Here is a 13,811-nt window from a genome sequence, read left to right on the forward strand (position 1 = left end):
CTGCTCCACTACTTAGCTTCATATTGCCTGCAAACTTTACAACAAAGCTATCAATTCCATCATCCAAATCATTGACATATAATGTAAAAAGCAGTCCCAACACAGACCCCTGTGGAACACCACTAGTCACTGGCAGCCAATCAGAAAAGGCTCCCTTTATTCCCATTCTTTGCATCCTGACAATCAGCCACTGCTTTATCCAAGATAGAATCTTTACTGTAATACTATGGGCTCATACGTCTTCTGAAAATCCAAGTACATAACATCAACTGATTCTCTTTTGTCTATCCTGCTTGTTATTTATTCAATGAATTCCAACAGATTTGTTAGGCAACATTTTCCCTTAAAGAAACCATGCAGACTATGGCCTATTTTATCATGTGCCTTCAAGTACCCCAAAATTGCATTCCTAACAATCGACTCCACATTCTCCCAACCACTGAGGTCAGACTAACTGCCCTATAATTTTCTTTCAGGAGGTTACCAATACTCTATTCCTAAGAACTGTGGAGCCCAAATCATTAAATATATTTCGGGCAGAGACTTAAAGATATCTGAACTACAATGAAGTTAATAGGCCATGAGAAAAGACCATGAAAGTGGTTTTGAGGTCAATATGATCTTACTGCATTATAAAGCCAGCTTGGGGGACCAAGTCTTATGTTGTTATAATTGTCAAGGAAATCCCATGTTTCTCAGCTATCCACAATTTACCAGGGTGAGCGTGGTTACATAAATGCTCCTCATCCCAAGAAGAGGATATAGCCAAGAATCATCACCAAGGTCCTCATGACATTCACGTGTAAAACAAAGGAAGTGAGATCATGAGCGCAAGTGTGAGAGGGCCAGCCACGTGACTTCCCCGACAGACTGCTAAATGCCGAATGGTATTGAGTGTGTCTGGCCTGCTGTCTGTTGGATAGTGAGCAGCATACATTCACTGTAAATTATTGCAGTCATGAGTGCATGCCCAGTTGAATGATCCAGCCCAAAAGATGGCATTGCATAAAGTAGTAAATTCACATACGTATATGCTTAGTACAATCGATTTTGCATTACAAGTCAAATACTGCGGTGACTTTAACAGTTTGAATAGTTTATCTAACAATGTAAGGCACTCTTCTGAATTTGCAACCAAAGTTTGTGAACATAATACAAAGTAAATAACATGGGTAAAGTGAGCACCCACAGGAACTGCTGGATCCAGCATTGCTTGGCACCATTTCACCGCCTCAACAGTACAGGGTCTCATCGTCTCAGTTCGGCCATGATAAAATTGTCTTGTTGTTGCTGTTTCATAACAGGAGCCCGGCCTATGAAGAAATGTTATGTAAAAGTGGGTTATGATATCTGCAGTTAAGCTGTTCTTAGGTCAGAGAATATTTCTGGATAAATAGGTTCAATTGTCTAGTAATGCTTACCGTCCGTGAAACCTATAATAGGCCAACTGAAGGGCAAGCTGTACAAAAATGTCTGGATGAAGCCTTCGCTCTTTGATCAGAGATTTGCCAAAATCAGTGAAGGCATAACTAACAACTTGGACATCTGATGCCTGTAAAATTAAATAGAAGTTGCTAAATTCATGTAAAAATAGACTTCCATCCAAGCCAAGCAACACTATCTAACTTTATACTGGTCAAACAGATTCATTCTTAGACAGCAAGTTTAATGTGGATTGCATATGTAAATTCTCCTTCCATTAGCACCACCACAATCACCCTGCAAATTTGCCTCCGCACTATTACTTAATTTAGCAGGACATCAGAACATAATGATTTAGTATACCTTATTCCTGGGAAGAAAATATTGGTGAATTTAATATTCATTTCTGATTATCTGCTTGTTAACTTCAGGGCACTGTTAAGAATTAAGTATATTGGTGCACCTGGAATCTCGTAAAGACCAGATAAAGAAGTCAATAGGATATTTCCTTTCCTGATTTCAGTAAAAACAGATGGACCTTAATTGGCAAGTATTTTTCATGATTACCAATATTAATGCAAGCATTGTTTTAGATTTCTAGTTTATTTATTTGAATTAAAACTCCCTTGCATGCCATCATGGGATTCAAAACTCATGTCTGGAACAATAATCCAGCATTGTAATACTTTCTGAGCAATCACACCAATATACAACCACAAGCCCAAGCTGCATTTTACTCAATTCAGGAGGGTAGTCTCAACCTTAGGCATTCAATAAAGCACAAAACTTCACTCTCACACAAGATGCGGCTCATCTAGCTCACAGTAATGCTCAGTGTAATTCATACCAATGTAGAATTTGACGAAGACTTCCCAAATATATTTCACAAAGTCAGCACACATCCTGGCTTTGGCCCAGAATGAATGGATAAAATCAACTGTATTTTCTATCAATGTAATTATTTGTTAATTCAAAATACAACACAACAGCCAGAAATGAATATTCCAACGTGAAAACATCAGCTTCCATTAAATTCTGTCAGTAACGAAATTCTACAACTGCAAGTATTTTACTCAGCTGCAAATTTAATAGCTCTCCTGTCACTAAACTGTTAAAATATTGTATTCAATAATGGGCTGAGAGTGCAGCAAGTGTGTTCTGTTGGAAGTTCCCTAATTTAATAAAGTTAACCTAGCACATCTTCCACCTATTAATAGAGAGTTCTATAATTTAAAAAAATTACCAGTTTTCTCCAAGCAAGATCAATTGAAGAAAATAGCTGTAGCACCAAATAACTCCCATAATACCAAAGAAATTTCCTTTCTCAGGTGAACAATAATGAGCATCTTCAATACAGTACAAAAATCTAGATTTCTTTCATAAAAGGATTTTCAGATAAATTTGACACAGCCAAAGATTTTGGCCTAAATTTTACACAAAGAACAAAATTATCAGTATTTGGTGACTGTTTAATGAAACATAGAAACATCAGAATGTTGGAGCAAATTTTCATTAATTTCAACAATGCCACCAATGACTCTGTGCATCTCCAAAGTCTTTATCATTTCATAACCTTCTTCTGTGTGGTCAATTGATGAACATTTAATATCTTTACAAACTGTGGTAAAATATAAGAAAAATATTTTGGTTTGTTCCATAATGAACAAAGGAGTTTTTTTAATTATGAATCATAATTAATGCTCATCAAATTCTTCATCACTAGAGAATAGTACATATATGGAATGTTATTTCCTCATGTAAATATTCAAGTATGGTGTATTTTAAATATATTTTATTTCTACAATTTTATTTATGAGCTCTCAGTATTTACCAAAATACTTTTATTTTGCATTCAGTAAGAAGCTTGAAATATTAATTAATTATACTGGTACTTTTTCTTTCTCAGTTTGCTACGCAAGTGAATTCTTCAATGCAACCGGCAGTTCTGACGACATGAAAGAAACAACCAAAAGTGCCTAAGTCCTTTGAACCTGTTGGAAAATAAGCTCATAAATGCAGAAGTCCACATGCAGAAATTTGTGGATAGTATTCTTTGAGGTCAGTGGCATCATTTGCTAGGTGACATTTGCCAGGTCAGAAGGTGATGAATGTTAAGAGAATGACTTCCAGAGTTTAAGGTTGCAAGTACCACGAAAATCATGGAACATTGAAAATAGAAATCTGCAAAGACCGTAACTTAAGGACTGCAGAGATTCTGGTGGAGAATAAGGCCGTAGATCATAAGACCATAAAGCCATAGGAGCAGAATCAGGTCATTCAGCCCATCTAGTCTATTCCACCATTCCATCATGGCCAATCCACTACCCCTCTCAAACTCATTTCCCTGCCCTCTCCCTGTAACGTTTGATGTCGTGCCTAATCAAGAACCTATCAACTTCCGCATTAATCATAGACAATGATGGCCTGCACAGCCATCTAACAATGAATTCCAGATTCACCACCCTGTTAGCTCAAGAAATTCCTCATTTCTTTTCTAAACGGACACCCTCATATTCTGAGGCTGTGCCTTCTGGCCCTAGATATCCCCCACTATAGGAAATATCCTCACCATGTCCACTCTATCTAAGCCTTTCAATATTCCGTAGGTTTCAATGAGATCCCTTGAACTCTTCCAGACTTCAGCGACTACCAGGCCCAGAGCCATCAGACTCTCCTCAGGGGTTATCCCTTTCATTCCTGGAATCATTTTCGTGGCACTTCTCTGGACATTCTCCAATGCCAGCACATCTTTTCTTAGATAAGGGGGCAAAAGCTGCTTGTAATACTCCAAGTGCGGTCTAACCAATGCCTTATAAAGCTTCGGCATCACATCCTTGCTTGTATTCTAGCCCTCTCAAAGTGAATGCTAACATTGCATTTGTCTTCCTTACCACCGATTCAACCTCCAAGCTAACCTTTAGGGAATCTTGCACTAGGACTCCTAAGTCCCTTTATAACCATATAACAATTATAGCACGGAAACAGGCCATCTTGGCCCTTCTAGTCCGTGCCGAACGCTTACTCTCACCTAGTCCCACCGACCTGCACTCAGCCCATAACCCTCCACTCCTTTCCTGTCCATATACCTGTCCAATTTTACTTTAAATGACAATACCGAACCTGCCTCTACCACTTCTACTGGAAGCTCGTTCCACACAGCTACCACTCTCTGAGTAAAGAAATTCCCCCTCATGTTACCCCTAAACTTTTGCCCCCTAACTCTCAACTCATGTCCTCTTGTTTGAATCTCCCGTACTCTCAATGGAAAAAGCCTATCCATGTCAACTCTATCTATCCCCCTCATAATTTTAAATACCTCTATCAAGTCCCACCTCTTTGCACCTCTAATATTTGAATTTTCTCCTAGTTTAGAAAATACACACCACCATTATTTCTACGAAAAGGAATGGTAAAATTCTAGCTTCTAGGAAATCATAGTGATAGAGAAGTGAGGGGATAGGAAGGGATAAATTGACATTGCTGCTGAATAACAATGAGGTGGTTTATTGTATTAATGTAGGCTAACATTTTTCTTCATGATGAGGAAAGTTATACAAGTTATACGAGGTAACAAGGCATATTGCCACTTGTATACCTTAAAAGTAGCTCTGTGCTAATTATGAATTAAATCTGAATTATACCTGCTTGTAGTATTGTTGTTTAGCATGTTCTATGTCATTCAGAATCCTTTGATCTAGCACAAGTACCAGCTCCTTTGGCAAAGGGAGGTCACGCACTGCAGTTGATCCCTGAGAAAAAGATTTTGTAAAATCATATGTTATTTCTTAATCAGATAGCAATTAGTTTACAAGCAGAGGTGTGAACCATAACTGGTTAACAATTGACGAATATGACACTAATCACCATTAGGTAGCCTGGTAGTGTGCTGGTAGAGGCAGCTTCACCGTGCCAGAGGCCCAGGTTAACTCCTGACCTCAGCAGCTATCTGCTTGGAGTTTGCACATTCTCCCTGTGACCATGTAATCCCAGGTACTCTGGTTTCTTCTCACATCGTATACTTGCCAGTGAATTGGCCACTGTAAATTGCCCATTGTATGCCAATGAATGGCAGAATCTGGGGGGAAGTTGATGGGAATATGAAGAGAAGAAAAAGGTGATATTAATGTAGTATTGGCCAGTATAGAGTCATCTAGCTGAAGATCTGTTTTTGACTGTTGTTGCGAGTCAGACTGAGGATACATTTTCCTATGGAAAAAATATCCTTTTAAAAAAAAACATTAAAAGTGACTTCCTGTGCTTTCCACCCATCGTTTTCACATGTTGAAATTTAAAATAAATAAGTAAACCTGTTTCAAATTGACAGCTAGAACATCATTATGTGTTAAGTGTTTGTTCAATAATGCAAGGCAATCATTGGCAATTTATTTTAAGCTAATGAACTTGCCATATGCCTCAATTAGAAACTAATTTTACAAGATCCTAAAAAAATGTAACTTAACTTTCTAAAGTCCAACTCTAATATTTATTAATTTATTCCTTTAGGATGGCTGCCATTTTGGAATGAAGTCCATGAATTCTCTCCAAACTTCTGATCCTAGGTCACTATCCCCGAATCACCATGGCATCCCTGAAGCTCCCAGTTGAGGCCTCAGTCTATAATCATGGTATTTCTTTATCCTAAACCTCCAACTAGAAAATCCAAAACACTGAACAGAGCAAGGCTTCTCTTAACCTGGTCCACACCACTGGCCTGACTCCTCCTCCACCATGACCTCAGCAGAAGCCTGACAAAGCCTGTGACCACTGATTCGAAGAAATAAGCTTGGACAAAAGCCCATGGCTGAATACATGCCCTGCCAGTTGTTCCAATTTAGCTGATGAGTGGCCCAATAGTAAACTGGTATCTCACCACAATGCCATTTTGGGTGGAGTGGGATTCCCAAGGCTGCATTATTGTTAACAACAGAATTTCTGTTTGTTTAAAATATAATAAAATATCTGACACTGACATGACAGAAAATTGTGCCCTGGCGTAGGAAAGTAATTTCTGTCACATGAATTGAGGATCTTAAATCAGAGAATTGCTGAAAAAACCCCTCAAAGGAATAGTTTGCATCTTATAAAACATAGAGTTCAAGGATCAAAATAGATAACAAGTGAGTTGAGTTGAATTATTGTAAAAGCACATGATAATTGAACTTAATTTTATATCATTAATTGTATCCTGACAAAATTTAAAATAATAAAATTATTTTACTTTTTAATTTAGAGATACAGCATGGTAACAGGTCTTTCTGGCTCAAAGAACCTGTGCCACCCAGTTACACCTATGTGACCAATTCCCCTACTAATCCACAAGTCTTTGGAATGTGGGAGGAAACTGGAGCATCGAGAGGAAACTCACTCAGTCATGGGGAGAACGTGCAAACTCCTTACAGACAGCAGCAGCATCGAACCTGCTTCACTTGTGTGGTAACAGCATTACGGTAAACACTACACTACCTTTTATCTTTGGATGTTAAAAGTTAAGGCACGCCCTGGACACCTCTGCAATTCACTTCAATGGAAGTATGGAGGTGAGCGTAATCAATTGTTCCTTTGCAAACATTTAACACTAAAAGCTTAACATACCTTCCATTTACCTTCTACCAACTTCAAAGTTTGATCAATGTAATAACACATAGAAACCATGACCATTGCATCATATGGAGAGTGCTGGATCAAAAGAAAATCAATAAAGCATACGTTAAAATTAAATTCATTAATAATATACAACCTAAAATAATAATTAGTTATTTGTTATTTATTTGCATTATATTGTGTTTTTCTGATGGATAAACAGTCCTAGATATTATGGGAAAGATGACTTGAAAAGAAATTCAATGTGACTAAATTTATAACAAATATTTTTAATAAGAATGCATTCACAAATAGCCAATTAACTAAAGAGAGTACCGCATTATCAGAGGGAGCAAAACTTAGATAACAGACTAAACCAAATTTGACCAGTAATTTAAAGTAAGTTGGCGGGGGTTAGGAACCAGAGTGAAGGGACTCACTTTAGAACAGATGGTAAAAAAGCAAAGATAGCGTGCAGTCAGACCGTCAGGAAGCGCAGGCAGATGACAGGACAAAATTGCAGCTTGCAGGGTGAGTATCAGTGCATTAGGGATGCAGAATCAAAAAGCGTAGTGTGATATCTCAATGCATGTAGTGTAAGAAATAAGGTGGATGATCTTGTTGCACTATTACAGATTGTCAGGAATAGTGTTGTGGCCATCACTGAATCGTGGCTGCAGGATGGTTGTAGCTGGGACTAAATGTCCAAGGTAACACGTTGTTTTGCAGGGATAGGAAGGTAGGCAGATGGGGTGGCATAACTCTGCTGTTTAAAAAAAATGGCATCAAATCAGAAAGATGTGATGTAGGATCGGAAAATGTTGATTCCTCGTGGATTGAGTTAAGAAACTTCAACGGTAAAAGGACCCTGGTGATAGGCCTCCCAACAGTAGCTGGGATGTGGACTACAGATTACAACAGGAAATAGAAAAGGCATGTCAAAAGGGCAATGTTATGATAGTCATAGGAGATTAACATGCAGGTCGATTGAGAAAATCAGGTTGGAAATGGATCTCAAGAGAGTGAGTTTGTTGAATGCCTACAAGATGGCTTTTTAAACCAGCTTGTCACTACTGCTACTCAGAGATCAGCTATACTGGATTGGGTGTTATGTAATGAACCGGAGGTGATTAGGGAGCTTAAGGTAAAAGGATCCTTAGGAGGCAGTGATCACAATATGATTGAGTTCAGCATGAAATTTGATATGGAGAAAGTAATGTCTGACATAGCAGTATTTCAGGGGAACACTGGAAATTACAGTGGTACGAGAGGGAAGTTGGCCAAAGTAAATTATAAATAGATGCCAGCAGGGATGACCGCAGAGCAGCAATGGCATGAGTTTCTGGGACAAATGAGGAAGATGCAGGATGGATGTATTCCAAAAATGAAGAAATACTCAAATGGCAAAATAGTACAACAATGGCTGACAAGGGAAATCAAAGCTATTTAAAAGCAAAAGAAAGGGCATACAACAAAGCAAGACCTAGTGGGAAGATAAAGGATTGGGAAGCTTGTAAAGTCCTATAGAGAGCAACTAAAAGAATCACTAGGAGGGAAAAGAAAGACAGCAAACAATATTAAAGTGGATAGTAAAAGATTTTTCAAGTATGTAAGAGCTGAGAGATGATATAAAACTGCTAGAAAATAAGGCTGGAGAAATAATGATGGGGTACAAGGAGATGGCAGATGAGCTAAATGAGTACTTTGCATCAGTTTTCACTGAGGAAGACACTAGCAGTGTGTCATATGTTGAAGGCTGTGAGGGAAGAGAAGTGAATGCAATTACTATTTCAAAAAGCTGAAAGACCCAAGGGTACATAAGTCACCCAGACCTGAAGATCTGCACCCTAGGGCTCTGAAAGAGGTAGTGGTAGAGATTGTGGTGGCATTAGTAATGATCTTGCCAAAATCATTGGACTCTGGCATGGTGACAGAGGACTGGAAAATGGCAAATATCACTCCACTCTTTAAGAAAGTAGGAAGGCAGGAGAAAGGGGATTATAGACCAGTTAGTCTGGCCTCCGTGGTTGGGAAGACATTGGAGTCAATTGTTAAGGATGGTTATGGAGTATGGAACAAAGTCAGCATGGTTTCCTTCAGGGAAAATCTTGCCTGACAAATCTGTTGGGATTCTTTGAGGAGATTACAAGTAGGATAGATAAAGAGGATGCAGTGGATGTTGTATATTTGGACAAAGTGCCACACATGAGGCTGCTTACCAAGTTAAAAGCCCATGGTATTACAGGAAAATTATTGGCATGGTGAGAGCATTGGCTGATTGGTAGGAGGCAGCACGTGGGAATAAAAGGATCCTTTTCTGGTTGGCTGCCAGTGAATAGTGGTGTTCCATTGGGGTCGGTGTTAGAACAGCTTTTTATGCTGTATATCAATGATTTAGATGATGAAACAGATGACTCTGTTACCAAGCTTGTAGAAGATATGAAGATTGGTGGAGGGGCAGCTAGTGTTGAGGAAACAGGAGGGCTGCAGAAGGACTTAAACAGATTAGGAGAATGGGCAAGAGAGTGGCAAATGAAATACAATGTTACAAAATGCATGGTCATGCACTTTGATAGTAGAAATAAATGTGTAGATTATTTTCTAAACAGGGGAAAATTCCAAAAATCTAACACACAAAGTGACTTGGGAGTCTTTGTGCAGAACATTCAGGTAGAGTCAGTGGTGAGGAAGGTAAATGCAATGTTAGCGTTCATTTCAAAAAGCCTAGATTACAAGAGCAGGGATGTGATGCTGATGCTTGATAAGCCCTCACATTGAATATTGTGAACAGTTTTGGGCTCCTCATCTAAAAGATGTGCTGGCATTGGAGAGGATCCAGAGATTTACAAGGATGATTCTGGGAATGAAAGGGTTATCCCATGAGAAACATTTGATGGCTCTGGGTCTGTACTCGCTGGAATTTAGAAGGATGTTGGGGGGGGATCTCATTGAAACCTTTTGAGTGCTGAAAGGCCTAGATAGAGTAGATGTGGAAAGGATGTTTCCAATGAATGGGGAGTCTAGGACAAGAGGGCACAGCCTCAGGATAGAGGGGTGTCCATTTATTACCATATAACAATTACAGCTCAGAAACAGGCCATCTCGGCCTTTCTAGACCGTGCCGAACACTTACTCTCACCTAGTCCCACTGGCCCGCACTCAGCCCATAACCCTCCATTCCTTTCTTGTCCATATACCTATCCAATTTTACTTTAAATGACAATACCAAACCTGCCTCTACCACTTCTACTGGAAGCTCGTTCCACACAGCTACCACTCTCTGAGTAAAGAAATTCCCCCTCATGTTAGCCCTAAACTTTTGCGCCCTAACTCAACTCATGTCCTCTTGTTTGAATCTCCCCTACTCTCATTGGAAAAAGCCTATCCACGTCAACCCGATCTATCCCCCTCATAATTTTAAATACCTCTATCAAGTCCCCCCTCAACCTTCTATGCTCCAAAGAATAAAGACCCAACTTGTTCAACCTTTCCCTGTAACTTAGGTGCTGAAACCCAGGTAACATTCTAGTAAATCTTCTCTGTACTCTCTCTATTTTGTTGACATCTTTCCTATAATTTGATGACCAGAACTGCACACAGTACTCCAAATTCGGCCTTACCAATGCCAATTTAGCACAGAGATGCAGAGAAATTTCTTTAGCCAGAGGGTGGTGAATTTGTGGAATTTGTTACCACAGGCAGCTGTGGAGGCCAGGTTGTTGGGTGTATTTAAGGCAGAGCTTGATGAGTTCTTGATTGGACACGGCATCAAAGGTTACAGGAGAAGGCTGGGGAGTGGGGCTGAGGAGGGGAAACAAGGATTAGCCATGATTAAGTGGCAGACAATGGGCTAATGGCCTAATTCTGTTCCTATGTCTTATGGTTTTATGGTCTTACAGTATCTAAACATTGAAAGAGTGGAAGTGATCTCCTTCCAGTTCTGTTCAACATTATGCTCTGAAACAATTCACCAAATTATCATTCAGTTCATGCATTAAGAGATTATCCTTTGTGCAGACAGTCCACTGTTTTTGTTCATGTAACGTTCTCTGGAAAGAAACCCTTTTCTTCCACTCACTTACATCACAGTTTGAACCAAATGTTCCATTAGAGTAACTAAGACAATTGTAGGACTTGTCACCCCATCGTATAGTTGGATTTCCAGTTAGGGCTGATAGACATATCTGAAAGAAGTAAAGAATCAAACTGTAATAAAGGCTGCTTGGCTATGATTACATATGATGTTCAAATATCACCAACTAAGTCAGAAAGACAGAAAGGAGGCCACAGACGAATTAGCCAGAATAAGCCATCGGCTCTAATACTCCCAACTCTCTCCCTCCCTGTGGCCTCTAATACAGTTACAACAAATCCGGGCACAAGCTTGCGGAACGATGTCTTCTGGACACGTTACAGCAGTCTGGACTCGTTACTGAATTTTCCAACATCGGGTCGCATGCTTTTTCTTTCTGCTTGCATCAGGTCATTTCCACAATTTATCCATCTGTTATTGTGGCCCTTTCTCCACTATAGTCTCCTTAAATGGTGCTTGGAGGGTCTGGAATCAGCCAAGCGAACAACCTGGCTTGCCCAACAGACCCCACTGACCATACTAAAATTTACAATTAGCAGCATTTAAAACATATTTAGAGAGGTACTTGGATAGGAAAGGATCAGAGGAAAATGGGCCAAATGGGAAAAACTCAAGTAGATACGTTGGCCGGCACAGACAAAGTGGGCCAAAGAACCTGTTTCTGTGCTGTATGACTCTACAGCCTGGTATGCCGGATATAACCCGCAGCTTGCTATAGCGCAAAACTTACATAACATAGGTAAAGAAGCAACTGGGCTGCTATATTAACTCATTTGCTCTCACATTATCCCTTTATTCTATTCATCCTTTCCCAGACTTTCTTGCTACGACGAACAAGTTTTGTCTCTTTCTCATAGGTCTCAAATGTTAACTGATTTTCTTTCCACTCTTACTGTAACTGCTACGTGATTCCAGAATTTTCTGCTTTTTAGTTCTGCAGTTTTTTCCATCTTACATTTGAAGTTTTAATCAATAAATTTCCAAAGCAAACATTATTATTTATCAATAATTAATATTTCTCACTTCAGAGTAATTGTTGGCTGTTGCATGGGGACTAGCATCATCCAACGAGAGTATAAACAAGGAGCTCTGAATTTGTTCCAGGATAGTCACGTTATTGGGATCCAAGCTAATTAGATGTTCCCGTGTCTGTAAGGAAATTTTAAATGAAAACCATCAGATTCAGAAATATTTATGTTTGCAACATCCTTCCATCTCAGAAAGAAAGCATTCATTTCTATGTTGTATTGGTATTGCCGGCTTGTTATTTTGACTAATGAACCCACTCAGGTACATACATTGTAAACCAATTACTTTAAAGACACAAGCAACAAACAATATGCTGGAAGAACTCAGCAGGTCATGCAGCATCTATGGGAGGAAAGGAATTGTTGGCATTTTGGGTCAAAATCCTGCAGGGGAGGAGAAAATTCCTTTCTTCCCACAGATGCTGAGTTCCTTTAACAAATTGTTGCTTGATATTCCAGCATCTGCAGTCTCTGTGCCTCCACTTTAAAAACTTACTCTGTTTATACATAATTTTTGTTGATTGAAATATTGTGTTCATTTAAAAGATGATCAGAGTGAAAAAATGTTTCTGCTTCTATTAAAAGAAATGAGGAATCAATCTGAAGACAGCTACACAGGAGCATCAACAAAACTAGTTCATGAAATGTAATTTCTGGCGACCAGACACAGGATTTCATTAATGTTTCAACTCTAGATATGCTGCTCCAATGATCTTTGCAAATTCTTAAATAAACAAGAAAATCACTTCCAAGGATGTGGTCTGGCTGCAACATATTTATTACATAGATACTTGATCAGATGCAATGGTAAATGTGGAGTGCTTTATGGTTAACCTTCCTACAGTGCCCATTACATGCTGGCACGTAAAGCCATAATCTTGATCATAGTAAATAGAGCTCAGTCACCAGCAAAGGTCCAGGCTATTGAATCCAAGAATATATATGGAAGGAAGAATCAAGCAGTTCACAGAAAACAAGGAGCAATTAAACTAAAGGCCTCCTAAATTTATCACAAAATAATGTCACATAGGGATAGCAAAAGTATTCATTTCACAAAACTGAAGGTAAAGTACATTTATAAAAATCAGATTTATGGAAGTTACACATGGCCATGAAGGTACTTAAAACAGGCACCAACTACCAATTAAGTTACCAGTTCAAATCTGCTGCACTGATGTCAGACAGTGGTGGAACTGAACCCTGGTCTTTGGCACTGAAAATTGCATTACACTAGCTGCTATGCCACTGTGCTGCCCATTTAAGCGGTACCTGAGAGGCAACATTTCTATACAGAAGGAGCTGAGTTTATGCAATAAGCTGCAGGAGGAAATGACTGAGGCAGGTACAATGATAACAATTGGAGAGATATGGGCTAAACGCAGGAAATTGGGACTGGCTGTGTGGGCAACAAGAACTCGTTGGGCCAAAGGGTCTGTATCCATGCTGTATTGTTCAATGACTCTACATGAAGGAAATAAAAATACAACTAATTTTGCCTGTGATTTCAAAGTTTGAAGTCAACTTATTATCAAAGTATGTATGTCACCATATTCCATCTTGGGATTCATTTTCTTGCAAGTATTTTGGAGGAAAAAAATGAAATACAATAGAATTTGGATCTATCACTTAAAACTATTTGTTAATACTTGTGCTTCCTTTTCAGACAGTGAAAATTCAAAGTAAAGACC

General features: G+C 39.0%; 1 protein-coding gene across 7 annotated transcripts in view; it reads right to left on the bottom strand.

The window, feature by feature from the left end:
- crot (carnitine O-octanoyltransferase) overlaps window positions 1-13,811 on the bottom strand; it is a 67,469-nt gene that overhangs the window by 6,937 nt on the left and 46,721 nt on the right. For all 7 annotated transcript variants that reach the window (XM_059972228.1, XM_059972229.1, XM_059972230.1 and 4 more), the window contains 6 exons: window positions 12,119-12,244; window positions 11,085-11,186; window positions 7,015-7,098; window positions 5,064-5,171; window positions 1,422-1,552; window positions 1,190-1,313 (listed from right to left, as the gene is read on the bottom strand). In XM_059972228.1, the coding sequence (XP_059828211.1) occupies window positions 1,190-1,313; window positions 1,422-1,552; window positions 5,064-5,171; window positions 7,015-7,098; window positions 11,085-11,186; window positions 12,119-12,244 (675 nt within the window). The remainder of the gene's footprint in view (window positions 1-1,189; window positions 1,314-1,421; window positions 1,553-5,063; window positions 5,172-7,014; window positions 7,099-11,084; window positions 11,187-12,118; window positions 12,245-13,811) is intronic.

The sequence above is a fragment of the Hypanus sabinus genome, chromosome 6 (assembly GCF_030144855.1).
Source record: "Hypanus sabinus isolate sHypSab1 chromosome 6, sHypSab1.hap1, whole genome shotgun sequence".
NCBI lineage: Eukaryota > Metazoa > Chordata > Chondrichthyes > Myliobatiformes > Dasyatidae > Hypanus > Hypanus sabinus.